General features: G+C 36.1%; 3 protein-coding genes across 4 annotated transcripts; 1 reads left to right on the top strand and 2 right to left on the bottom strand.

The window, feature by feature from the left end:
- Positions 1-1,032: 1,032 nt before the first annotated feature.
- LOC141831500 (plant intracellular Ras-group-related LRR protein 5-like) lies at positions 1,033-4,299 on the bottom strand. Of its 2 annotated transcripts, none has more exons than XM_074718869.1 (4): positions 3,749-4,299; positions 1,874-2,790; positions 1,607-1,803; positions 1,033-1,474 (listed from the first exon to the last, which is right to left on the bottom strand). In XM_074718869.1, the coding sequence occupies exons 1-3, from the start codon at positions 4,257-4,259 to the stop codon at positions 1,648-1,650; spliced, it is 1,584 nt and encodes a 527-aa protein (XP_074574970.1). In that variant the 5' UTR covers positions 4,260-4,299; the 3' UTR covers positions 1,033-1,474; positions 1,607-1,647. The 2 variants fall into 2 exon arrangements, with proteins under 2 accessions (XP_074574970.1, XP_074574971.1); XM_074718870.1 differs by having other exon boundaries at positions 1,033-1,418.
- Positions 4,300-7,076: 2,777 nt separating this feature from the next.
- Positions 7,077-11,541, bottom strand: LOC141831499 (putative protein phosphatase 2C 26). The gene is made up of 4 exons (XM_074718868.1): positions 10,066-11,541; positions 9,572-9,685; positions 9,138-9,402; positions 7,077-7,860 (listed from the first exon to the last, which is right to left on the bottom strand). The coding sequence occupies exons 1-4, from the start codon at positions 11,539-11,541 to the stop codon at positions 7,724-7,726; spliced, it is 1,992 nt and encodes a 663-aa protein (XP_074574969.1). The 3' UTR covers positions 7,077-7,723.
- A 7,151-nt stretch (positions 11,542-18,692) lies between these two features.
- On the top strand, positions 18,693-27,643 carry LOC141831554 (DUF21 domain-containing protein At2g14520-like). The gene is made up of 13 exons (XM_074718936.1): positions 18,693-19,023; positions 19,120-19,196; positions 19,323-19,406; positions 19,566-19,679; positions 20,866-20,952; positions 21,490-21,629; positions 21,694-21,781; positions 22,514-22,587; positions 24,262-24,434; positions 24,575-24,843; positions 26,038-26,084; positions 26,169-26,427; positions 27,291-27,643. Exons 1-13 carry the CDS (start codon positions 18,840-18,842, stop codon positions 27,342-27,344), a joined length of 1,650 nt encoding a protein of 549 aa, XP_074575037.1. The 5' UTR covers positions 18,693-18,839; the 3' UTR covers positions 27,345-27,643.
- The last annotated feature ends 346 nt before the right edge of the window (positions 27,644-27,989 follow it).

Raw genomic sequence — 27,989 nt, 5'->3', positions numbered from 1 at the left:
AAGCATCTATTTTTCGGTCAAATATTTGCACTCCCTTTTTAGACTGTTCTTCATTAGCATTGATTCTCTTGAGTAATATCAACTGCACTATAATATTTAGTTTACTAGTGTTGAATGCATTCTATATGAATCAAGATTGGCTTTTGGGGATTCATGGGCACAATTGTGAATAAGAGAAGAGCATAAGAATCAAATACATTTTACTCATCCAACCGATAGCATAATTGATTGATTTATGCATATGTAATAGAAATCTAAGCCTTAAATAGGCTTAAAAGTTAAGACGTGAATAATCAATCGTCCACATTGTTACTTGGGATCGATGAGATCTAATTTATGATATAAGACCAAGTTTGTTGTAATGAATTCAAGTCATGAATCATATGTTGTAATGAATTCAAGTCATGAATCCTATGTGATTGATATGAATATGCATGATGAGTGAAATATTAATAATCCTGTAGTTTTGTTGTAAGGCAGTTATTCAAACCTTTATTTTAATTTATTACATAGGAGAATACAACCTTGATTACTTTTCTCTTTCTTTGCCATCTTATAAATTAGTATAAATCAATATTTCGAGGCAATTAAAGGGTCAATTTGCTTAGTTTCTCAACTAATTTGTCACCTTGATTCAAAAGGAACTCAGTATCCAACTCTAGATTCTTGTCTGGATTTGAAAGTATCTAACAGTAGATAGCAACTCTAGCAGCCTCTTAGGCTTACCATAAGAGAAGGCTTCTTGACAAAGCCATGACAAGATTGAACAGGATTCCCTTGGTGAAGTTAAACAAAGCAAATTTAGAATGCTCTGGTGCTAAAGGAATATAATAACAACATTTGTAAACTTGGTTTCTTCAATCTTTGTCTTCATTTGTGATCTGCCATTTTAGTATGAATATTTTACAGAATTTAAAAAGAAATAATTAGATTAATAATAACTTGTTTTATTAGTCATCTTCAAGATGACAAAACATGACAATGACCATCCTTTCCCTATCAAAACAAGAAAAACCATTATTGCATAATATATATAATTTTGAGGAAAGAAATCTTTCTTACATAATCCACAATCCAAAATACGTATAAGAATCTTGGTGACCTACCAAGACAATTTAAAAAAAAAAACAACCACCAAAAGAAAAGGAAAAGGTGTTCATCACCAAATAATAGCTTTACATGATTAATAATACTTACTGTTCTTGGTCCCTACAGGAGAAGCTAACAAATCCTCTATTTTTATTTTATTGTTCTTCCCTGTTTCTCTCAATTCAGATCTCGATCCAATTAAATCACACTCTTGTAAAAAAAAAAAAAATCCCAATTTTTGGCTGACCTGGCTGTGCAATCTTCTTTGATTATATTTGAGAGCCTGGTGCCATCTAGAAAATGCTCCTGAGCTGTAGAGATGAATCCAACTGTACAATAACATGACAGCTCAAAGATCCAATCCAGATATCAAATTTGAGAAAACCTGCAACACAATTGAAAACCCTAATAGTATCCATTCGAGTTCTTGCCCACTTTAACTGTATTTATTGTTCTTGCTTTATGGAAAATATATTTTTGAATGAATTCAAACAGATGAGAGAAAGGCCAAGCTTACAGTTTCAGACTCTTTAACTTTCTGGATGTGGAATCTTGCCCTCAGGAGGCTGTGCTTTCCTTGCCGCTCTTCTTCCGAGATTGGAACAGGGAACACAGACAAAAACATAGGCTGCTGCGTCTCCGCCTAACTGGTTCAGTCTGCTGGATGCTCTTAGTCCTCCCCTCGACCAAATCAGACATGTACTGCACCACAGCCTGCCATAGAGGAAAATACAAAGTTTTGTTTGAGAGTTGCCTTGCAGGCAAATTCACTAGACTGCTATACCTGTGCTCCTAGCTTTACGACATGTCTTGGTGGTATCTCCAGTGGAGTCTCGTCTGCGTTGAACACTCTCAGCTTTGACAACAGCCTGAAGGAGTCGGGCAACACTCTTATCTGGTTGCTGCTTATGTCTAGCTCTTCCAGCATCTCTAGGTTCCCAATTGATCTTGGTAATGCCCTCAAATCTGCAAAGTTTCTTCCAACGTCCAACTTTACTAGACTAGTGGCAAAGCATAGGCTCTCGGGAATAGACTCGAGCTCGTTGAAGCTCACGTCGAGCTCTTTTAGTTTAGTCAGTGAAGCCATAGTCGTAGGCAAGGATTTAACTCTATTGTAGTGCAATGTGAGGACTTCCAAGTTTTCAAGCTTTCCGACTGCTTCAGGCAATGCTTTCAGCTGATTGAAATCCGCCCTCAGCTCGACCAGTGCAGTGCATGATCCAATCGTGTAAGGAAGCTCTTCGAGATTATTGGTCTCGACATTCAACCTTTGCAAGTTTGTGAGATTGCCTAAAGTGTCTGGAAGACTAGACAACTCATTTGAACTAACATCGAGGTTGGCTAAATTCATAAGATTTCCGATTGATGTGGGTAGAGATTTGAGTCTGTTTGCGTGCAGATCAAGATCAACTAAGTTGGATAGTTCTGCAAATGAGTCAGGCAGACTGCTCAACTGGTTGGAGTGCACATCAAGCTTTGTCAAGGCCTTTAGGCTGCCGACCGATGGTGGAAGTGTGATGATTCGATTCTCGGATAAGTTTAGCTCAGTGACTTCTTGAAGTTTTCCAAGTGATACTGGAAGCCATTCAATCTGGTCTAACAACTTCCCTTGAAGGTCAATAACTCCAATTCCTTTCTTTGCTGAACTCTCAATTATGCTTGCCACTTGGATTAGGCTTAACTTAGATGGGTCACCAGTAGCTATATGCACCATAAGACAGGAAAATGATGGCTCAATTCAAATAGACCATCAGCTGAAATATAATAAAGTGTGAAACAACTAACAGTAGGAAACATGTACAGCAATGTTATTTTCTCAGACATATATCAAGGTTTCCAAAAGCGTATGCAAGCGGTATACGATCAACTCGTCGTCATACGGCATGTGGGATATCTAAAGTATTTATCACTTGCAAAACAACTCACTAAGTTAACACTCACAACTTATAACCTACTAATCAGGAAAGCAATCAAGGTTTTCTAACTGCATAGTAGATAGAAAAAGAAAAACATGGGTCATTGTCTAGAAAAATTGAATTATGCAAAGAAATAGAAAAAGAATGGGTCATTGTCTACTTTAAGTGTGACAGACAAGGGTTTAGGAATTTTCTGGTTAAGAAAAAAAAATTGTCTTTGATCACATCAAAGATCGGCAAGTCAAAGTTGGCCCAAGGAAATACACCATAGAGGCATTTTAAATTATTTTTCTGAGATCCATATGAACCAGAAAACGAATTGTTCAAGCATCCTTTAGTCTTCTTGTTCTTCGAGATCCCTAAATTCCAGGTCTCTGTTTCTGCTACGCAAGGAAATAAGTAGTGTATAATAGGAAATCCACATGTTCTTAACCTTTTTTTTATTTGTCATAATGATGGACGACCTAGAAATTATCAAATGGTGAATTCACAATCCAAGAGCATATGGTTGAATTCATGAATATGATAAGTGAAAAGAGGTGTTGATTATCAATAAGCCTTATGCAAAATCTGAGCTTGATCTTATAGGTTGCAAAATTAGGGTTTTAACTTAGAGCTCTTCACTCCTTAGTAATCGAGTAGTCAGATAACCTACTTGAGCACAAAGACGAGACGGATCGAAGGAAAATAAGTAAAAAGAAAGTAAGAAAAGAGCAGTGGAATTGGGGGAAAAGAGATCTGACCGGAAGGTAGCTCAGATTTGAAGGGATAAGCCGGCCCATTGGAGAAATCGGAATCCCCCAACTTGCCATCCTTCTCCTTGCCGATCAAGCTCAAACTCCTCCCAAATCTGGGCACTGGCACATCAAACCCAACCTTGAATCCCACCTCCTCAGCTCCCCTTTCACCTCCATCCTCCGGAGACACCACCTTGGAGGCCCTCTGCACCAGCTCATCGAAGACCTGGAACCTCCTGTCCAAGTCCACCACGGCCATGGCGTCCCTCCGCTGCTCCCGGCCCTGCAACAGCACCTGGTTCTTCCTCGCCTCCTGCAGGACGAGGAAGAGCTCATCGGGGACGTCGGGGGGCTTCTGGATCCGGCCAATCTCCCTCATCCTCGCCTCCTCCTCGGCGTCTGCGGACTTGATGACGGCCACAGCGGCCTCCACTTCCTCGATGGAGGGCCGCGGCGGAAGAGACCGGTAGATCCTCATGATCTCCTCTACGGCTTCAAGGACGCTCGGATTCGCCATTGTTGCTCCTCGAGAGAAGAGCGAAGGATGAGCACTCCTCTTCTTCTTCCTCTTCTCCTTCTTCTTCTAGAATTTTTGGCTTTATATTGCTGGCGATTAATTTGGAGAATTCCCCTTGTAATTTCGGAAAATTGAGGGTGTCATTTTTCAACTTTGATCAGGACTTATTTTGAATTATTTTAAATACCTTGCTACATTTATTTCGGACCAAGGGGAATTTTTTTAAATGCCCTTAATTTTTACTAGCCTTTCTAAAAATGTCCTTTGAGTTTTATTAATATCAAAATGGCCTCTAATTTATTTATTTTATTTTAACCTTGAATATAATATATTTTAATAAAATTTTAAAGTGTTTTAATATTAGTATAATTTTGTAGGCAAAAATAAAAAAAGATGCCATTGATTTTTATTATTATTATTATTATTAAAAGGATGTTCCAATTTTTAAAATTTTAAAATAATTTTCATCTTTAAAATACTTTTATCCTACTACTATTATACTAACTTTAGCCAAAACTAATACTAATTTTATTCAAATTACTATAACTTATAATAGCTTTGTTCAAAACTATTACAATGTTAATAATTTTGACTATTTTAGTTAAAACTATAATATGTTATAGTAATTTTAAGTAAAATTATCAAATTTAAATTCCTTTTGACTAAGTAAAATAAATCATGTGGAAAAATATTTACATTTTAACAACTACAATTTTATAACTATGATAATATGGATTCAATATTATTCATATCGTAACAGTTATAAAATTATAACTACTATTGTAATAAAGATATTTTTAAATTAAAAAAATAAGATGGGTGTTATTGAATTTTTTATTTTTTAAGATTATGGTGCCTTTTGTAGATAAAAAAAGACCCCTTTTAATTTCCCCCGTATTTTAATGGTATTTTAAACAAACTATTAAACATTATTCTTGAAAAATTAAAGTCTAATTTAAAAATATCAATGTTTACACTTACTATTTATATTTTACTATGAAAATATCTCAATTGAAATATTTATTTTACTTTCCTAAATTATTATCCAAATCACCAATCTAAAAAAATCAAAATATTTTAATAATAAAATAAAAGCACTATAGAGCATTTCAGCATTAATAAAAAATATTAAATCTTAGGGGGCATTTTAAATATAATAATCCATTTAAACTTTAGTAACTCTTGTTGAACTTTCTATAGATTTCTCTTTCCTTTTTTCAAAAAAAAACACCAAAAAGTCTCACTATTTGTGGCATAATTCATATAGTTGAAAGGAAATAAATCAAAATATATGGAAGGATAAATAAGTTTGACTTAGAATTAGAATTAATTAAGTTTGGATGCAATGAGTTTTATCATGTTCACGAGGTCAATGTTTGATGGGTTTGACTCAAATTTAAATGTCGTACAATTATTTGAAAATTAGTACAAAAATCACTGTCCTTCGATTGAGTGTCAAATTTTTGTAGTAGACTTCAATTTGGATGCCTTCATGTTTATCGTTAAGACGAAAAGATATTTTATTTATTTATTTAGTTTATTATTTTTGTTATGTTAGAAATGAAATTGGTCAACTCAATACTCCAAGTGCTTTTGATAAATTTCTAGAACAAATAAAAAAATTTATAATATAATATTAGAATACTTCCTCTCGAAGTCGAATTTAGTTGTGTTCAAATATATTTTATTTACTTATCAAACTCGTTAAATATTTATTAAATTAAGTTAAATGTTTATTTATTTCATAAATTTTATTTTATTATTTTTAACCTATTAAAAATTTAAAAATTACTATATTTTTATATATCTAATAAAAAATTAAGAAATCAACTTATAATTAAATTTTACACAAATTCATAAATAAATTTATTCAAAAAAAAAATTCACCAAATTTTAAAATATACTTTACTATTACATTTATATAAGGTTTGATTATATTTATTTATTATTGAATAAAAATAAATAAAATTTATCAAATAAAACACTAAAATTATCTTTCTCTTCAGTAAAAAAAAATAAAATATGTCACTCAACGGTAGTCACAAGGTCGGTCCTACAACTCATTTGTGAGGAGGTAAATCGAGAAACTACAGTTAACCAATACGGAGGAGGGCATTACCTCGACTTCATCGAATTCGATCCTTATCTACTTTAGTAAATCTGTCTCATATATAACCAATTCAACTCATAAAAAGTAAATAAATGTCTTATCAAACCGAACACTAAAATTGTCATTCTCACACCTAGGAGCAAATATATCTTAGACTTTAGGAGGCAAATGAAAAAAAGTAGATAGAGTGGGGGGATTTGAGCAAATATTCTGATTAATAAATATGTAGGTTGAGCTGGGAGGGCGTAGTGGATATGGACAAGGAGTTGGCACATATATCCCAGCAACAGTAAATGGAGGACTCTGCAATGTTCCTTTCTTCATCAAGGAAACTTGTGCAATCATTCAAGTGCAGTGTGGGGTCAAGCCATTGGTTGCCAGCAATTCAACTTACTGGACAAGTGTTTTTAGATCATTTGAGCATCAAAAATGTTACATAATTTGACTAAAAGTTACATATTTATTATGTTTATTTCCACTTGAATGTAATTTTTGAAGGTATTGAACATTCAACACCTACCTACTCTTTGTGAACAATATTAAATTAGCAAGGAGCTAACAAACTTCATGTTGGCAACTAAACACAATCAATCAATTCAATCATGATGTCCTCAGAAGAAAATCACCATCTCTAGATTTCAGTCAAATATGTTACATATTTATTTCAATCATGATGATTTCCTATTTGATAAAATTGCCAAAGGCACATAGGTAATATACTACAAGGAAAGACAGATCTTAGGAATTCAACAAGGTAATTTCAAAATATTTGAGGAGTAAATCTGTGACAATTAACTGGATGAAGTTCTACACTGCATTTTATGTCGGGAAAGAGTCAAATCTAGAGGATAAGACAGGAAGCTGGAAAATTAGTTTGGATCAAAATTTTCTTATCTTACAGTGCTTTCTTGATGCAGTTTGATTCCGCCAGAGGGAATGCATGCTTGCAATCAGTGTAAAAGGTGATCCAACTCTGTCAAAAAATTAAAAAAATCTGACTTGGTGAAATATGATTTGCTGAGAGCATTGCAGATTATTTCGTTTCATTCTGAAAAACTTGTAGGCATTCCAAATTCAAATTTCTTGATGGTGAACCTCAAACCGAGTGGAAGCAGTTACTAAACATGAAGCTTCCTTTTGCCTCTTTCTCAGCCCAAACCAGCTCTTGTTGACCCACTGAATGAGCAGCCTCGTTCAGTAAACTGAGACATTCGACGTTGCCCTTCAAAATGGCTTGTCTCAAGATCATGTCATGGATAGAACGATGTGTTCTTGGCTTAAGCTTCTGTAAACATGAATGTAATGTTGCAGAGAGCTGGTGGCTGCATGTGCTAAGAGAAAGCTATCCAGATCCTCAACATTTCACACATTTTCCAGATGACTTCCATATTCTACCATCAACTTCAAGAGAGATAATCATTACTGTGACGTCATCATGGTATTTTCTGCGATCTCCCTGAGGTATGTCCAACAGTTCATGGAAGTCCAAACCTGCAAGCAAATCGTGTCACACATAAGTAAAATCTAGTTGAGCAGCAAAACATTCTGCATTAAATTGTTTTTCTTAAATTGGAGGATTTATGGGGTGTTTTCATTATTTGTTCTTAGGTGTTGTCCATGAGATCAAGAAATTTCTGAGTGATTATTTTTTTGAAGCATAATTGTTCTTCAACCAAAAACAGAAACATAATCCTTGGACGATTGAAAAAATTGTGAAAGCTAAATTTTTTAGTCTCTTCCACTGTTTAAAAAAGCAGCACATAAGGGAATGGGCCAGATTCCATGTATCACACTGAGCATCCTTACTTGGGATGAAAAAGGTTGCCAACCATATTTGGGAGCTGCATAACCATGCAGATGGGATATGAAAGCTTAGAAGGCTAAGAAAGTTAAGTCGAAGTCTGATCCTTCAATAAGAATATTTAATCAGGCATGTTTCAACAAATAAATCAAACCCATGAGACTTAATCTTACACCATTTCTTTCACAGATCTCCTCTCAACATGAATATTATTATGCATCATTATCATTATAATTAATGTTCCATATTCTTTTTTAATATGTACATATTTTTAAGAACTCAAATTGCACAAGTAAGACTTTTTGTTTGGCATGTTATACAGTTTCAGGATTTAAGCTTTGGTATTTGGATGCTCTGATATTCAACAAGCAGGATAGACTAGATAACAAAAGATCTATAAACAAACCAAAAAGTCAAAACTGATTAACTTCATGTGTTTAACCTAAGATCAGGAGTATAATCAAGACATTGATGACTAAGCATTCTAGACACACCTAGGTTTTATTTTAGGGGAAAAAAGAGATGCATCTATAAAATATTTAACCTAAGATCAGAAGTATAATTGATCTGACTTGATAAAATCTTTGCACTTGGTTACTTGAGACTTTGACGACTAAGCATTCAGATCCGCCTAGGTTTTATTTTAGGGAAAAAATAATAATGAGTTAATTTTAAATGATCTTCTTTAATAAAGTTTCTGTCCCTTAGTCCCATGATCAAACGACATCTGAACTAGACCAGAGAACTGCTAAAGAATAACAACATTCACTTGGAATAAGAAGAAGGTAAATCTTATGATGTTAGTGTAAAGTAGGATGTAAGTCACATCTGTCATTATGTTTAAAACTACTCATTCATACAATCAATGCTAATGCATTCAATAGAAGTTGAGATAACATCAAAAATCAAAGTATTGAAACTTCTATGAGTAACACTGAGAAAAATAAGAATGAAGACAATTCATTACCAGCTTCTTTGGCAGCACGGAAGAGAAGTTCCTCTATCAAACTTTGGGCAGGATCTCCATCTGGAAACCTTTCCATGAAACTTTGTACATGTAAGACAACCTCTTCATTGCTCAGATATTGGTACAAACCATCAGAAGAGAGAACAAGGAACTGATCATTTGCTCCCAGCTTATAGTGGCAAAGTGAAGGTGTACAAGATATATATGGTGCAGTGCCTACATAGTCATTCCGGAACATTTCCAACAATGCATCATTCCACTTGGGCTGTGAAAATGCAGAGTGAAAATGTAAAGAATTTCTGCTTACTACAGGAAAGGCTTTTTTTCTCAAGCAAGAAACTTAGAACATATTTCTTTTTTCATTATTACTTGGGAGCATCTACGAAGACAACTTGGCGTGGATAACAGATACAGCTTAATGGAAAAAACAGTACCTGTTTGAGAAAACCAGCCCCAAAAGCTCTTGTGACTTTCAGTTTTCCCTTTACTCTGCCATTTACTATGCATTTATTGTCATCTGGATGTTCTTGTCTTATTCTAAGTACTTCCTGTAGAAACAAAAACCCATTTAAGAGAAAAGAGACAACTTCTCAAGAGCATGTCACGAGCAAAGATAGATCCAGTAAAGAACTTCTATCCAGTAAAACCAAACTCTAAGTGAAGAGATGGTAGCAAATACACCCTTAGATTAGTTATAGCAGAAATCCTCTATATAGATATTCAATAATTCATTTCTCTGTGAAACCTGATATGAAAGAAATAAAACCAGAAGCTAACTTGTTCATGAATTTTCATTACCTAACAGGGAAAAGTAAATAAAGACTACACTTAAGACACCTTATTTGCCATATTATAGAATGAAAAAATTTGAGCCAGACGATTGAGCAAATCCTTAAATTAAATGCGCAATTCTTAGATGCAAACTTACTTCCTGGATGCTCGTGCTGTGATCAACTGATAGCTGCAATGCTCCCAATTCCAATTCTTGATTGGATCCTTCAATTTCCAAACTCTCTCCGTTTCCTCCAACCCTCACATTGGCGTTTCCTTTTGGTCTATACTGTGCCACAATTGCTCGGCTGTCTCCTACATTCATCACATAAACATCTTCATCCCTCATCAAGACAACCAGCAGGCAGGATCCCATCAGGGCTAGCTCAGGGTTGCAGTCCATCACCTTATTCGCCATCTCCAAGTACTTGTGCTCTGTGGTGTCCAATGCCCGTGCAAGCGCTGCCAAAACCAATCCATGGTCGGGCACAGGACCCTTCTTCCTCTTCCTGCGTCTACAGGTCGTGGTGACTTCCTTGATCTCTTTGACCTTTTCCTCGGAATCGTATCTCCACTTGGGAAACCACATCCTCCGGCCGTCCTTCCGCCAGCTACCGACGCCATACCTCATCTTTGATAAAGTGAAAGCGAACCCACCAGACCCTGCAGAGATGTCAAGTTCACCATCGCCCTCGGCCAGCAACTCCCAGAGCCGTTTTCCAACCCTGGAATCCTCTTGAAAGGCGACCCTTTTCTCTTTCCCTCCATCAAAATCTGCATCCTCGGGTGTGCCCTCTCCGACATCTTCCCAGAAAAGCCCGCGGAGCTCGCTCAAAACCGCAGGGTAGAGAATTTCAACTAGGAATTCAGGAGCTTCTGGTCCATTGAACCCATCGTAGATCCCGACGAAGAGCCACCGCTGCTCCTCGGAGACGACCACGTGGACCCGGTCTTCCCCGGCTTTCCCGTGAGCCCACTGCACGTTCTCCTCGGCGACGGACGCAGAGGGATCGACTTCCTGATCGCCTTGCCGAGCGGGGAAGCTCCGGAGGGGGAAGACCCACGGACGATTCTTCTCCGATATGCTCCGTCGCAGGAGCATCGGCTTCCGGAGCCTACCGGCGATGCCACGACGCTTCTTCTTATTCCCGAGGGGATCAGAGAAGGGTACAGGCTCAAGGGGGCCGGAGAGCGCCCCCCGCTCGATCGGGCCGGAGAGAAAGAACCCGCGATCGAGCGGCCCGGAGGCCGCCGCAGCGGCCGAGATCTGGAGCGGAATGGCCGAGAAGGACGAAGAGCTCCGGAAGCCAGCGGGGCTCGGGCGGCCAGCGGGGTCGTACAAGGGAAGAGGCGCGGACGAGTTGGCGGAGACGGACGCACCGGAGATGGTCTTGAAAGCAATCTCCCCTCCGCCACCCACCACACCTCCGCCTCCATCTCCGGACGAAAGGGAGGAGGATCGGGAGTGGGCGGGGGAGGACGAGCGGACGTAGCAGAAGGAGTGGCCCAGGGCCTCGTCCAACGGCCCGATGTCACAGATCGGATGGCGCCCGCCGCCGTCACCGGCTTCATCTCCGGCGCCGGAGGGGCGGAGGCAGCGGAGAAGACGGTGACGGGAGGCGCCGCTCCCCATCGCCACCCAAATCCCTCGCTCTCTCTTTTAGCGGAAAACACTCAACACTAACTCGAACACAACCCCTTTTCTACACACGTTCTCACCTCGACCGACTACGCGTCTGCCGCTGCCAATCAGCTAGCTATTCCGAATCGGCCAATCATAAGCCAGGTACGTCCAGCGAGTATAATAGATCAGAAAGTTAGTGGTGGTCCCCCTCTGCTGCGACGGGTTCGCTGCGCCGCTTGACTGGCTCTCGCTCTCCACGCCTTTCGCCTCGGCGACAGCTCTGACGTGGCTCGCCGCTCGACGACGTGGCATTCGCGCGGCGCGAGTCAACCGCGCTGCGCTCGGATGCGACTGTCGTTGCGCCGCGTGTCGTGTTGGACGGCAGGATCAATCTCCATGACGTCATCGTTACGGAGTCAAATGGCGGCACGAACCTGCTTTTCCGTATGGGCATAAATGTATTGAGTTAGTCAATAAATTTAGTATTTGAACTCGTTTATTCATTTTGATATTGTATTTATTTATTTAATAAATTTCATAAAAAATTATTGATAATTATAATCTACTCAATATTGTTACTGAAAATTGTCTATAAAGAGTTCACAATTTCACTAAATATATACAGGTGGGAAAAAAATCAAAAAGATATCCTTATTTTTATTATTATCAAAAGGTACCCATTTTAAATCTTAAAAATATTTATATTTCATTGTTTTTATAATGTTTTTAGTCTGAAACTACTTCAATATATTTCAAATCACTAAATAGTTACGATTAAAATTATTTAAATATTAATGAAATTTATTTTAATTTAATCCAAATTAATTCTACTTAATAAAATTGATCAAATATTATTCAACTAATTTAGATGAAAATTATTATAAGATTGATAAACATTATTCGAAGGAGCTTTGCTTAAATTTAGTGTAACAATATTGAATAAAAATATTTTTTTAATATTTTAATGCGTATCCTTTTAATATTTTTTAAAATAGAATATTTTAGTAATAATAAAAATAAAGAGAGTTTTTTTACTTTTATTAAACGTTAAATCATAAATCTTAAATCTTAAACTCTAAAAAAATATATATAATGCTCATAAGCTATAATATAAGGTGCTCTTTAAATGGATCATGGGTCCTTCCTCTTGCTCAGGTCGCTCCTCTCTTTTTTTCCTTAGAGGCATGATTGGATCCATCTTCTGATCGATCGAACTTTAACTCCTACCAATCAAAAACATGTTAGCAAGGTTTAATATTGCCGACCACGTGTCAACGGAAGTTAACGTTGTCAGCGTAACCCTTCTGACGGTCAAATCAGCTCATGGCTTGAGAAAGATGACCCTCAGGTGCACGCATAAAAGAGAAAGAGAGTGCTGTAGGGGACAAGAATAGTTTCCACTTGACATAAGAAAACCCTACCTATTACCTACCGCTGTTGAACCTTATATAATCAACAAAGGAAGGTAACCGTGTGTGATGTCATGCAAGCCCTACGGACAGTCAGACAAGCCAATTAGAAAGCTGCATAAGTGAAGCGTCGCCAGTGTATTGGCCACATGAAGGAAGATAGGGTGCTAGACGACAACAATCGCCTCGTACATTTGACATGGTTAGATTGTTAGCTAAGTGTCGCCTTCTACATGAGTTGTTTCACTAGGGTCTATCAAAAATTGTTGGGGATTAAGACTAACGAAATTCCATTCGATAAGGATCCTTCCTCGTCCAGGAATCGTTGTAATTAAGCAGGTCAGAGGGGTCGAGTCGAGACCCTTAGAGGGTGTCAGATCGCACAGGAATGCAGAAGAGGATTACAACCCAATTGAAGTAAATAGTCGAAGGTTGAGACTGATGAAATCCCATTTGACAAGGATTCTTCTTCATCTAAAAGTCATTGTAGCCAAACCGGGTCGGAGGCAATGACAGAATTAGGATTTTCATATTGAGGGGGTGAAAAATGTGTATTTATATTGAAGGGAAGCGACTATGTCATCATCCCCCATTTGTCTTCTATTTTTATACCCTACATCTCTAGCACTATAAAATGAAAGGAGGGTGGTCATCGTCATCGCCCCCATTTTGACTCCGTCCTTGATCGGAGGTGTCTCTTAGAGGATATCGGATCGCGCAGGACATAAAAGGTATTTCAACGTAAAAGTGAAATTCGTCATCTCAGCGGCTTCATACGGTCGATCTTACGACCATCTACGATGAGGTAAATTGGGAGCTGTATTTGACTACTACGGAAGAATATATTATTTCGATTTCATTGAAATTCGATTATTATATTTAATTTAATAAATTTATTTTATAATAATTAATTTAATTATATTCTAGAGGCAAAAGACATAAAAGGTACGATCTCAAATCGTCTAATTTATTTATACTTAGCCACCAGAAAGTTTGACAATTGAAAGAACGGGTCGGCGGTGAAACCGGCAAGGCAGCGTGCAGTTGACCGGACAGTGAGCGAGGGAGGGCCCACCACCACTTTCCCGCCAACCCTTAAGTCAACGCCAGTCTCCAATAATGGAGGACACAAGTGTATTCAATCCAATAATGTATATAGTGCAAAATACCAATTAAATTTAAATTTATTTATGAACGGTCAAGATTAAAAACATCAGATTTAGTATTTTTGATAGGTATTTCAAAAATTAAATTATGGGTAATAAAGAGACGTCTTTCTTCTAACTATATGAATAATTAAGGACGAACGACATATGTTACGCCAAGAGATTATGATATTCGAGACATAACCATCCTTCTCTTGTGCTTACATGTGAGGACACTATCGAAAGGCTCTTGTGATAGCGATTTGTAGAGTCATGTGCTTTGCTCAAGTCGTAGACGGTCTATCGTCAAACAAATCGATCTATTTTGCCACCTCTAACCTAACATGAAACATAAACAACAACAAAAAAGCCTAAAACAAGGAAGTAGAAAAAAAAGAGAGCATGTTCCCTCCTTATAGAGTTGTCATTGTCCAAAATAATAAGTATATATACATGATTTCATAGCTCACACATCTCATTTGACACAATAAAAACAGACAAAATGGATGAAATTTATTAGGGGTGTCAAATATGGATCTGACCTACCAACTCGATTTGATCCGACTCAATCCAATTTGAAAAAAAAAATCAAGTTAGGCTTGAGGATTTTCGAGTTCGGGTTTGGAGTTTTGGATATGATTAAATTCAAATCGGATTCTAATTGACCCAGATTTAGGGTTTAGAAAATTTTTTTGGAGTTAAATCAAATTTTATTTTAAAAATTAAGATATTTTATGTAATATTAGTATGATAATGATAAAATATTGAGATAAAAAATAAAGAATTATCTTGAAAAATAGTAAAAAAGGTTTTTTTTTGAATTATTTGGGTTAGTTGGGTTATACGGATTCGGATTTAGGATTTTGAGTTGAATTTGGATTCAAATCGGGTTCGAATTGAAATTTTTAATAATACTTTATTTCAATCCGATCCAAACCTACCTTACCCATCTGAATTGACACCCCTAAAATTTACTATTCCATCCCCCAACATCAACATTGTGGGCTACAAGATTGCAGAGGTGTTACAATTTTGTGGCAGCCTCTGTGTGGCCATAGGATGTTATGCGGGTGCGAGGTAATAGAAAAATTAAATATAATAATTTCAATTAACTCCTTGCTCTCATTATTTTAATATATATATATATATTATTTATTTTAATTTCAAAAATATATAACTAAATATTTCTTTTTATTATTATTTACAAATATTAATATTTTTTATTTAGGTTAAATTTTATATTTTTTAATTAATATATTTTATATTTAAAAAACATTGAAACTTTATCGACATGATACGAAACCAAAATCATATCATTCCGATGATAAATCAAATTAAAACTCCGATAAACATTTTATAACCATTTAATTACTTGATAATTTATCGAAGGGAAACATAAACAAAATAAAATGAGAAAATTATAAACGGCTAAAATAGGTAAATAAAATACTTAGAATTTCAATAGATTTTATTTTGGAGGGACTTGGCTTTCTCGCTTCCACCTCTTCAAGTAAATCGATTAATATAATTAATCTCGATTAGGTCGGTACCTAACACTTCATTCTTTACCTAATCCTAGTAATAATGACCATTATAGAGTAATTAAGTCCATCATTATCGACATAGACAATGTCATTAGGCGTGTAATTTAGTGAATATGCCTGTTTTGGGCTTAAGGATGTATGGAAGACAACAAATCTTACGAGTTTTAGGGTTTACAAGTGGAGGTGGAAACCCACCCACCTTATCGTTCACCTAATTTGTGACGATCTGAAAATGGAAAATAAAATAAAATAAAATATTTTTAAAAATAAATTAAACATAAAGCAAATATATTGAGCAAGAATCCAAAAGCCCTGCTCTTTATGATTATTATCATTGAAAAAGTGTTACTTTTTAAAATAAATATCAGACAGATATTCTCTATTTTTTTATAGAACAAATATTATTATAATAGTTTAAGCTGTATATGTTAGGATCCGTGCGAATTAGAAGGGAGGGAATAGCTCCAATCGCTTTTCATCTTAATTTTGTATTTGTTGTTTGAATACGAAGCGGAAACCTTGATTTAAACGTTACTTCACATGCACAACTTTGGAAGGAAACATTCCAGAACGGAGAAGTTTCTTACAACTCATTCTTACAATGCACAATCAACAAGATGAATACAAAATCAAATAAAAGTAAAACAAACTTTATATATGAAATCTTTACTTTGGAAGCCTATTTGTTACTTTGAATAGTCTTTTGATGGAAGAAAATGCAGCAGCACTTCGCCTCTGACTCCTCAAGAACTAACATATTCAAATCTCCATGAAATTCTCTTTTAAAGAGTGTTCTTTTAGCTGATTTCTGTCAACTAATTGATTGGTCTTACTCATCAATCGATTGTCATGTCAGATCCAACCATTTAACCTGTAAAATGGCTATTTTTGTCAATCGATCAATCGATTGATAACTTCCAATTGATTGAATCAATCGATTCCAACACGTTTTGTTCGCTGCCCAATAAGCTGTCAATTGATTGGTCCTATCAATTGCCATAATCGATTACACCAATCGATTGCCCAAGTAGCATCCCTGGAATTATGGATTTAGGATTTGCTAATCGATTGGTGAATCAATTGCTAACCATAATTTCAGCTATTTCAAGACTGAATTCGTGTCTTGTCATGTATTGACCTCAATCTACCAGGTCTTCTTCTGTCTAATATCTAGTCATCCAAGACATCTTAGGATTTCACGTTGCCTAACATTCGATTAACCTTGATCTGTTAGGACTTCCTTTGCCCAACATCCAATCATCTGTGACCTGCTAGGACTTCCCGTTCCTAACATTTGGTCAACCTTGACCTACGAGGACTTCTTTCATCACCAAGTATCCGATTCTCCATGACTCATTTAGACTTTCCATCTCGTGCCAAGTGTCCGGTCCTATATGACTAACTTAGACTTTTTTCTCTTGCTAACTTCTCGTTGGACTTTCAATCACCAAGTGTCCGATCAATCTTGACTCACTTGAACTTTCTCTTGCCAACTTTTCACTGAACTTTCGATTACCAAGTGTCCGATCTTCCATGATTCATTTGGACTTTTCTTTACCAACTTTCTGTTGAACTCCCATCACTAGGTATTCGATTAACCTTAATCCACTTAAACTTTCCTCTTACCAACTTCTCGGATTTCTAACATCGTCAAATAGTTGGTCAACCATGACCTACTCGACTTTTTACTAACATAAACATCAAAATTCAAATTCGAGTCAACCCGAGCTTGATCAACCTGGTCAAGCTTAACTTGAGGTTGATTGCACTAATAATATAATCAAAATTCTTATACACGAATTAGTGTTTCGTCAAATTATTTTTATTTTAACTTAATCAAATTCGTCCTAATTTGGTTAAGACTATTCTAATATTATTATAACAGTTCTATGATGGTGTCCTTCTGCACTTGCTCGAGTTTCTCCTCTCATTCTTCCTCCAGGACCGCGATTGAGATGAGTGCTCTGGTGCACTAGTTGTTCGATTTCTATGAATCAAAGTGCATCAGTCGGTGGCCAACATTATCAGTGGGACCCCTTTGACGATCAAGTTAGTGACTGGTTGAGAGGGAAGTCTCGTGCGTGCGCGAGAGAGTGTAGGAGCTCGAAAGAAATAAAAGACGGAGAAGATTAACCTTCACGTGAGAGAAGAAACTATACATTCATTTACTTTTGCGGAATCTTATATAGCCACAGAGGGAAAGGTCCTAACGTCGCTTTCCCAATAGGTGACCTTATTAGGGTCAGTTATGCGTTAGAGATTTCAAAGATTAAGATTAGAGAAAGTCCGCTTAATTAAGATTCTTTGTCGTCCCGAAATTACTATGGCTATGCAGATAGAGGAGGTCAGAGTTTGACAGGACTCTATTGTTATGAAGGATGCCAATCGAATTGTATAAGATTTTGATAGGACAATCACTCGACTAACTGTATCAATACTTTTACGATATATAATAGTTTCATCAAAATTAATTGTGATTAAGATGGTTCTTATTTATTAATTTTGGTTAAAATTATTATATATTATAATAGTTTTGATCAAAATTATTATAAATTATGATAATTTTAATTAAATTTAATTTATAAAAAATATTATAACAGTATCGGAACATTAAAAATATATATACTTTGTATTAAAATTGCTAGAATAATATTAGAATAAAAATATTTTTAAAATGAAAAATATAATAAAAGACACCTTTTTAATATATTTTTTAAGAAGGGATATTATAATAATATAAAAGACACCCTTTCAATTTTTGTCTAATATATTATAGTTCTTCGTCAATTCAAGTAATAAAGTTATGATTTATTATTTTGTTATAAATAAATAAATAAATAAATAAATAAATAAATATATATATATATTATAATATTTAAATATCTTCTAAATATTTTTATTTTATTTTTTATTTCATCATGTATTTGGAAATGAGCTCCGTTAGTGGAGTTGGAGACGTAATTGTAACCGATAAAATTAATTATACTAGTGACAACTTGATCCCGTCCAAGCCTGCATTTAACTATCCTTTCTTCCAATTCCCCTCCTCTTCTTCGGCATCTCGCTTCTGCAGAAGCCGAAGCACCATCCCTAGCTACTGCTTGCAGTGTGCTTCTTCTTCCTCCTCCTCCCATCGATCGCTTGCTTCGGGAGAGCGAGAGAGATCAGCACAGCTGGTGATTGACGGAGGCGGCGGTGGTGGAGGAAAGATGTCGGGGGGAGGCGATCACTCCTGCTGCGGCGCGAAGTTCTGGTTGTACCTGATAATTTCCGCGGGATTGGTCCTGTTCGCAGGCCTCATGTCCGGCCTCACCCTCGGTCTAATGTCCCTCAGCCTCGTGGACCTCGAGGTCCTCGTCAAGGCGGGACAGCCCAAGGATCGCCGAAACGCCGGTCGGCTCCCGATCCCCCTTCTTCTTCCTCTTCCTCCTCCTCTCTAGTTTCCGCTTCTCTTGTTGCGTTTCATTTTTTGATAATTATTCTCCTCAGCTAAGATACTTCCCGTAGTCAAGAACCAACACCTCCTGCTCTGCACGTTGCTCATCGGCAACTCCCTCGCTATGGAGGTCTCTGATAGTGATTTCCCTCTTCCGCTTTGTCTTATTATGCATTAAAAATTGTTTTTTTGTTTTCCAAAATCTTTTGTTTTAAAGAAAGTCTCGCTGAATGCTTGCTGTTCAATTCGTATCCAGGCGCTGCCCATATTTCTTGATGCACTCGTTCCGGCATGGGGGGCCATCCTGATCTCGGTAACCCTTATACTGGCTTTCGGCGAGGTAATTGGTCGGGGTTCTTCAATCCCGCTTTGTTTTTTTGTTCAGTCAATGTCAAAGTACGCAGTTTTAGATAAATATATGTGTTTTAGTTTGATTTTGTAAGCAGATTATTGGAGAGAAAGAGTTCATGTTGGGTTGTGATTGGTGGTTTTTTCTCAGATAATTCCTCAAGCTGTGTGCTCGCGTTATGGCTTGAGCGTGGGAGCTAAAACTGCGGGAATTGTCCGCGTGCTTCTTCTGATATTCTTTCCTGTGGCTTATCCCATCAGCAAGGTAATCATTTGTTTCCTTTTCATAATTCTCATTCACTCAAAGTCTCAAACTCTTAAACATTAGTAGAAGCCTTTTTTTCGCTTTCTCCTTTAATATTATATTGTGTGCGTGTAAAGCCTGCATTATGTTAACGGAAGGAGATTATTTAATATTTTCCCATTGTTTCCTTTGGATTCATCTCCAACTTATATCTCATAGTATCATGTACGATAGCTTTCAAATATTGAATAATAATTATTCCCTGGTACTCTAATTTTACACAATAATTTGACTTCTTTCTCAACTGGTGGTTATCCCATTTGTTATTTTGAATTGTACAATTCAGCAACTAATCATTGGTATGGACAGTTGTGGTTTATATCAAGAAGACAACACCTGTGTTTTCTGATAAATTCATCCTGAAATTTCTTTTCAGGGTTAAAACAGGTCTGTTCCAGAGTTAAAATAGTTCAAGCTATCTGTGAATAAACAAAATGATTGCATTGATATTGTGAAAGTCTTAGCTACAAGTCTTAGCGAAATGTATGATCAATAATTTGGAATGTTATATTTGTACAAAGGATGCTAGTGTAGCCTAGAATTTAGAAACGGGTGAAAAGACCGCATTACTTATTGCAGTTCTGATTTTGGTGAAATTGTTGATTTATTGCAATTCTTACATTCTATACTGTGAAGGGGAGCCTTGGCGCAATGATAAAGTTGCCGCCGTGTGACTTTCTGGTCATGGGTTTGAGTCGCAGAAACAACATCTTGTAATGCAAGGTAAAATTGCGTTCAATAGACCTAATGTGATTCAACCTTTTCTCGGGACTTCGCATTGGCGGGAGCTTCGTGCATTGGATTGCCCTTATATTCTATACTATATATTTCTTATATTGGCAATTCTATACATTCTATACTGTATATTCATCTATATTGGCACAAAACTGATTCTTTTCGATTGGGATACTCATACTTTGCTATGACTTTCTTGTTTCAACCCAGTTGTTAGATGGTGGACTGGTACAATCTACAAGAATTTTCAATCTTTACCACACATGCAGACATTGTAAAATTATATTATATTAGTAAACTAGTATAATACAATTCGACCTAAAATATATTGCATATCTTTTTTTTTTGATATTTTCTTGCGCCTTGTCTTCTATCTGGTTGATTTGTTTTGTTTTTACTGTGTTTTATGTAGTTATTAGATTGGATATTGGGTAAGGGGCATTTTGCACTTATGAGAAGGGCTGAGCTGAAGACACTAGTTGATATGCATGGAAATGAGGTAAGCTTTGAGTTTTTGGTTATCCCTGTTTAGATGGTTGTTTGTTAAAAATATGAAGATCTTTGCCTGCATTCTGAACCTCATATGATTTCTACAATCACATATCGCTCGGGTTGGTTGTCCTACTGGATAATATAACTGTGTCAAATCTTTGCTTGCTCAAAGAGTTGTCTCACACACAGCGTCACCATTTAAATTGGTGAGCACATCCTGGCATTCTACATATGCACACACACACACACACACAAAAAAAGAAAAAAACAAGAGAGTAATGAAACTAAGAAGATGTTGAAAACAAGTAGGTATTATGTCATTGTTAATTACAGTTGTCCTCCAAGTATAAAAAAGATCCATTTTACTATTTCAGTGTTGTGAAAAAGAATTTGCTTCCATTTCAAATTATTTAAGTTTCTTGACTTTGGTTTGCTCACTTTTGTAGTTTAGCAGATGGATATGTCATTTTAATGGGTCTAAATTCTGGACTAATGATTCCACAAAAGTTGTAGAAAGACTTATTATTCTCTTCTTGGTTCTTAGGCAGGGAAGGGTGGTGAATTAACTCATGATGAAACAACTATTATCACTGGTGCTTTGGAGTTGACTCAAAAGACTGCTAAAGATGCAATGACGCCAATATCAGATACCTTTTCACTTGACATAAATTATAAACTCGACATGTATGTTGCTTTAGTTATTGAAATCCCTTGACATTCCCCAGTGTTAATCTTTATCTATTTTCAGGCACACTCTAGGTTTAATCATGACCAAAGGGCATAGTCGTGTACCAATTTACTCTGGTAGCCCAACAAACATTATTGGCCTTATCTTGGTAACTTTATTAGACATCTTTTATCTTCTTGTGTTGTTTTTGGTTTGGGATATATCCATCTTTGCTTCTGAATTTTAATGTCAAATAGCAAAGCATAATAAATAATCATTCATCTGAAGAAACTTTATTTATTAACCAATATATCACACAGTGGTGTTCCAATAAAAAACATTGTTTGTACAAGGAAAGGCAAATACTATAATTTGTTGATTGTTGTCTTCAGAATTTTGTCCATATTAAAAGAGTTTAATTGTTATATTGCTCCAAAAACTAGTTGAATCTGCAATGGGGCACACACTCACTACCAAAATAAGTACAAGAAAGCAGAAGTTTCTATAAAGGGAATTGAACTTTAAAGATTAGGAGTTTCATAATTCTTACTTTCCTATGCATGCTGAACTTTGCAGGGCAAAACAGTCATTATACCTGGGCTCTTGGGAATGTTATATACTTAGGTGTTACATGAAAATTTCCTGCATTTGTTTAAAAACCATGTATCTGTTTAAACAAATGGAGGTGGGTTTAGAGCAAAAAGAAGATGGCTTAGTTTGGCCCAGGAAGTAGACAAATGAGAAACAAGACAATATAATGAAATCATATAATGAACCACAAAATTTTCCTCTCTAATCTCTATTGCAAGTTTGAGCTATTATCCAAATCAGAATTGTTGGTCTCTTTTCTCTGTTAATCTGCTCAAGATCCTCCAATATACATATATCTAGTTGTTCTCAGGTTAAAAATTTGATTACTTGCCGACCTGAAGATGAAGTTCCTATAAGAAATGTTACTATACGATGGATTCCCAGGTATGATCTGACCTTTGTATGCAGATGTATTTTGAAGATAAAAATATCTTTAGATCCGATATATGCTTGAATACTCAAAGTCATTAAAGCACTAAAGCATAGATTCATCAATGGTTTACTTTCTTACACTCATCCACACAAAAAACAATGCGACGAGTTGGGCTAACCGTACAAATGAACATAATAAAGATAAAAAAAATTCAAGCTAACAGAGGCTGAAAGGTTTATTCTCTTAATCACGTGTCCAAAAGGAGAAATAATGAGCTGTGAACTACAAAGAACCATGTTATGTATAAGGAGATGTTGCATATCTATCAGGAATAATTATCTGGTCTCTTGTTATTTTGACTTTTGAGATATACATGGACCATTTCTTCAATCTGGTTCCTTTTTTAACAACTCATGGTGCTTTCTGGTCTGTGTGTACATACTAAAAGTTTATTTTTTTTAGTAAATTTTGTATATTCACGTAAGATCAAAGTGCTATAACTTACTATAGTAGGCTCACATGAAACGGTTGGCATTCATCGTATTATAGAACGTATTCTCACAATAAAAGAATATTTCATATTTCATGTTATTTACCTGTAGTGTCTGTACATGGAGCACTCCTGCTACTGAAAGCAAAGCAAGCAGTGAGCACAAATGTGTAATATAGTGTAAACTGAGAAACAAGAAATCTCAAACAAAAAAAAGGAAAAAAAAAATCAAAACACATTAAATTTCATCCTAATCTACATTTTACATGCACTTGATGTTAACCTCTACTCTACAGTCCCATGAGATTGTGGAGGATGGCTTCATCTTCTGCTAGGAGATGTGCAATATGAATTGAGCCTTCAGCTTTAGATATGCTTTGAGATGGTGAATGGTGTAGAATGAAGAGAAAAGTGGTGAAGAGAGGGAAAATATACTCTTAACTAGATTAGAACTAGAGATAGGTTTAAAGAGGGGAGAGGTGAAGAGGTGTTAACTGGGAAGAATATTGTACTGGCCTTTTAAGTTTTAGAATGACACATTATAGACTACATATATCTAAAAGAACTGGTGTTGAACTGGTCAAATGGGAGACTGGCAAGATCACCATTTTTTGTCTCGTCTGGGCTTTTTAAAACCTTGCTAGGTGACACTGCATCTTGAGCTTTTATCAAGGTATGTGCCTTGCCGCCTTCTATTATGCACTTAGGTGCTTGTCACCTCAAATTTTAATGGCGCACAAGGGGTGGAGCCTACTGCACTGTTTATGAGGTCATCAGATTGCATTTTCACGGACAAATTTTGATATTAATTTTTAGAAACAGCTATGGTTGACCTAGCAAGGTTTTAAAGATTAGTTAGACAACTGTGAGAACCTTAATCTGTTAGCTTTAAGAGTATTGCAGGTTAGGGGACTTATTTTTGGTTACATTAGATGCAAAATAACAATTCGATCTAGAAATATAACTATATTACGTGTAGTAGCCAAACCTTTGTGCAAATAACTAACTAAATTTTCTTTGCATTTCCTTTCAAATGCATTACATGATATAGGATCACATGTTTCAATATGGAGTCCACAGTAATTGGTGGAGATAATTCTTATGTGCATTGCTGCCACTCTTTCATTTTCTGTGCCTGGATTCTTTCTTCTACTGTGATGCTTTAGGATTTGTAAAACTAAATTGGCTTTGCCAGGGTGTTCGAGGATGATCCTCTCTATGATATACTGAATCAATTCCAGCAAGGACATAGCCACATGGCCGTGGTTGTTAAACGTATAAAAGATAATGGTATGCCAACAGAGAATAACAAAACCACTATGCAAGAGAACATAATGGATCAGAGCAGGAATCACAATGATGTCCATGGTATCCCCAAATAACTATAACATTGTCTTATTTTTTGTTAATGTGATGAATTTACACCAGAAAATTGTCCATCAAATTACTTGCATGTAATGGGAACTTGTAATTTGTATACTTTGAGGTAGTGATTCCTCATTTTACAGGCGACGGATCCCAATCAGTTATTTCTGATCCTTTGAATAGCACTGTCAATGCATCCCCTGTGAATAATAATATTCAGCAATTTCATAGTCCTGTGAAGAGAAGCAACATGGAGAAACGTGGGGATGCTCGCTTGCAGGGCAAGAAATCTGAACGAGGACGGCATGGCAATATTCTTGATGTCAATGCAGACACTCTTCCAAGCTATTCATTAGATGAAGAAGTAGTTGGAATTATAACAATGGAAGATGTTATGGAGGAATTGCTACAGGTGGATAATCTTGTGGTCGAAATACTTGTCCAACAATTTTTTAAGCTAACTCCTTTTCTCATTCACTAAATATATTTTCCATTTGCTAAATTGCATAATTCTCGTACTCATTTTTCTGCAAGATTTCCTGAAAACTGTGTTTTTATTTTCCTTGGAGTTGTGAGTAATCGTCTTCATCTTGAATCAGCATGGCAAATTCTCAATGGTTCTCTGGCATGCTTGCTCCAGTATCTGCAGCTAATTTTGTATTTTTTCTGTTAATGGCTCTAATGAATGATTGATTACTTTGACAATAATGCTTAAATTACCATTTTCTAATGTCGAAATATACATTACTTTGCTATAGAACTGATTATCATGCCAATCGCTTCCATTGTATGTAGAGATCCATCCATGTCATGCTTTCTGCATCATTTGTGTTATATAATTGTACTTCATACACATGCTTAAATTTAAAGTCTTTGATGCATAGATATAAAACCTTAAGAAAGTATTATTTTCCTTGTTTATGAAAATATCGAAAAAGTTACTTGTATTTGATCAGCGATACTTCATTATTTAGACCCGAGTATATGTTCATTGCCATAAATTACTTCCTCTTTGATGATATAAATACCTCAATCACTGTGCTAATAGTTTCTGATGAGTAGATCATTAAATGCCAGATAAGTAAGGTAGCAGTTGATGATCAAGCGGACAATCCAGCATTAGCCAATCATTGACATCTCAACTAATGTAGTTTGCTATGAACAAATAACTCTTTATGAATTATGAGTGATATTGATTTTGGAGATGCTGCATCCTGAACCACTTGATGCCTGTAGTGAATGTTAAAAGTGACAATTGAAAGCAAGTTTTATGGCTCTATGAGCGAGTCCTACACTACTTGCTATCACTTGACAAATAATACATACGTAGATTTTAACTAAAAAAAAGTAGAAAAAATCTCCTTTGTTCCACAAAATTTCATATATATATTTTTTGCCTTTATTGCTCATCAATTTCTATGCTATTGATTTTGCAATATGATCGTGCTGACCTGTTTTTATGCCATATTTAATATCAACAAAATCCACCAGTGACAATTGGCATCCAAAGTCTTAGTTTGATTTTGCAACATTCTTTATACTTGGATAATTTTGGCATATCCTTCATATCACATGTCACATCTGACATCTGCCTTTTGTTTTCTAGGAAGAAATATTGGATGAGACTGATGAGTATGTTGATGTTCACAACAAGTACGTTGATTGAGTCCATGCATTCTGTATTTTACTGTTTTTCAGGTAGCCATAAGTAGATTTATTTAATCAAATATTTTGCAGGATTAAGATAAATATGCTACCAACAAGAAGGTCTTCACCAAGATCATCTGGAATCGTATCCATTTCTCAGTTCCCCCGTCGAACTCCAACAGCATCTCCTCTATCTCCATGTCATGAATCTTCTGTACTACGTTCACCTGTTCCTCAGCATGCTCAAGCGTCCATTCCATCACCAACCACGCTGACTTCAGGAAAATCGTTACCAAGTTCACCTTTTCATCATGCAAGTCCGGGCCAGAGCTCACCTGCTGCATATCGAGTAAGTAAATAAAAAGATTTCCCTTCTGAACCAAAGACCTTTTATCATGTATCACTATCTTTGGATAGCATTCTTGGTGGTTTGCGCTCTTCGTAATTCTAGTGTTCATTTGCCGTCTCTTGGTTATTCATGCAGTACTAAAGTTAACCCATATTATGGTATTATTATCTCTTCTATTTTGGCTATGGTTTAGTTGGATCTAATTATTAGCCTTTTCTGGAGTCTGCTTTCTCCCTGCCATTGGTGCTTTATCGACAAGTATCTATAGACAGATCTACTAGTTGTTTGTGTTTCTTGTTCAGCAAAGTTTATACAGCTCTGTGCCTTCATTTCATGTATTGGAGTCATATTATGCCTTAATGAAATAATTAGACTTCCAGCTTGTGTAGCAACCTGTACCTTCTAACTCTGATGATTCTAATACAACAACAACAACAACAACCAAGCCTTATCCCACTAAGTGGGGTCGGCTATCTGATGATTCTAATGTGTATCGAAATTCAAATTGTCGAAGTCAAAGTGCGAGTCTAATCTAAAATGTCAAGCACTCAAGTGGCGATCTCTATAATCCTCATTTGGAGATATGGAATTATGAAGTAGAGCTTATCCTTTCATTTTCTGAGAAAATTTCACAGTTGAGCCTGATTCCTTATTGTTTTCTTTTCCAAAACATACTATAGGTATCACAATCCATCACATAGTATAACTATCTCAAACTTTCTTTTGCTGGCCTTTGCTGGAGACACCTTTACCTTCAGAATCGTTTCCTCGACTTTATAATTTACCAACGATATATGTTTTTTCGAACTATTAGCTATGCACACTATTAGTTCTGCTGATCGAATGAATCGTTATCTTGTCAGGTATCAAGAAAATCTTACGAGAAGCTCGACAAAAATGGAGAGAGCAATGTGTGATAGTCCATTTGGGCAAAGCACAAGGTAAATCAGCATGCTACTCTGCTGAAACTACTATCTGGCACCGCAAAATTCTAAATTTTTGTTCATGAATCTGACTGTTTAATCACTTGTATCTTATGTATCTTGTATATTAGTCGGAAAACTGACTATTTTTCAAAGGTATTCTGTGGTATGTGTTTTAAAGCTGCGTCGATAAGTCGTATGCCCAAAGAGATTGTCTTACTACAACTGACAGTTGATTCTCTCTTTTGTTGTACAAATTTCCTTGAAATCTCTAGTGCCTTGTGTTGTTGTGAGCAGTGGAATTTTGATGTTTGTGCTTGATCTTGTGCCTCAGTTTTACCTTGACTTTTGTCTATGAATGTCGATTTAACGACAATCTAAATGTGAAGTATGGTACGATTTATCGAAGAGTTCTTTACGGAGAAGTTCTTTCGGGTGTTTTGATACCCCGATAAGAGTATACACAAGACCTTATTTCTATGGTAGGATTTAGGATGATGCGCCTCAAGTGTGAAGTATGATCTCATCGATAGAGATTTGTATCTTTAGTTTCACTCTATATCGACATGTGATAGATAGTCTAGTTTGGCTATCTATCATGTTCAAATATACTAATGAATTTGTATTTGACTCGCGTGT

This window comes from Curcuma longa, chromosome 7, assembly GCF_044706935.1.
Source record: "Curcuma longa cultivar G26 ecotype Majalengka, Jawa Barat chromosome 7, ITB_CL_G26_1.1, whole genome shotgun sequence".
In the NCBI taxonomy this organism is placed as follows: domain Eukaryota; kingdom Viridiplantae; phylum Streptophyta; class Magnoliopsida; order Zingiberales; family Zingiberaceae; genus Curcuma; species Curcuma longa.
The sequence above is the reverse complement of the archived record's forward strand: the minus strand, read 5'-3'. Positions and strand labels throughout refer to the sequence as shown.

Excerpts from the sequence above, each read along its gene's own strand:
- LOC141831500 (XM_074718869.1), bottom strand. The coding sequence starts at position 4,259 with ATGGCGAATCCGAGCGTCCTTGAAGCCGTAGAGGAGATCATGAGGATC. Across the intron at positions 2,791-3,748 it reads CAAATCTGAGCTACCTTCCG|CTACTGGTGACCCATCTAAG; the intron begins GTCAGATCTCTT and ends TGGTGCATATAG. Across the intron at positions 1,804-1,873 it reads TCGTAAAGCTAGGAGCACAG|GCTGTGGTGCAGTACATGTC; the intron begins GTATAGCAGTCT and ends CCTCTATGGCAG.
- LOC141831499 (XM_074718868.1), bottom strand. The coding sequence starts at position 11,541 with ATGGGGAGCGGCGCCTCCCGTCACCGTCTTCTCCGCTGCCTCCGCCCC. Across the intron at positions 9,686-10,065 it reads ACAGCACGAGCATCCAGGAA|GAAGTACTTAGAATAAGACA; the intron begins GTAAGTTTGCAT and ends TTGTTTCTACAG. Across the intron at positions 9,403-9,571 it reads GGGCTGGTTTTCTCAAACAG|CCCAAGTGGAATGATGCATT; the intron begins GTACTGTTTTTT and ends GCATTTTCACAG.
- LOC141831554 (XM_074718936.1), top strand. The coding sequence starts at position 18,840 with ATGTCGGGGGGAGGCGATCACTCCTGCTGCGGCGCGAAGTTCTGGTTG. Across the intron at positions 19,680-20,865 it reads TGGCTTATCCCATCAGCAAG|TTATTAGATTGGATATTGGG; the intron begins GTAATCATTTGT and ends TGTTTTATGTAG. Across the intron at positions 21,630-21,693 it reads ATAAATTATAAACTCGACAT|GCACACTCTAGGTTTAATCA; the intron begins GTATGTTGCTTT and ends ATCTATTTTCAG.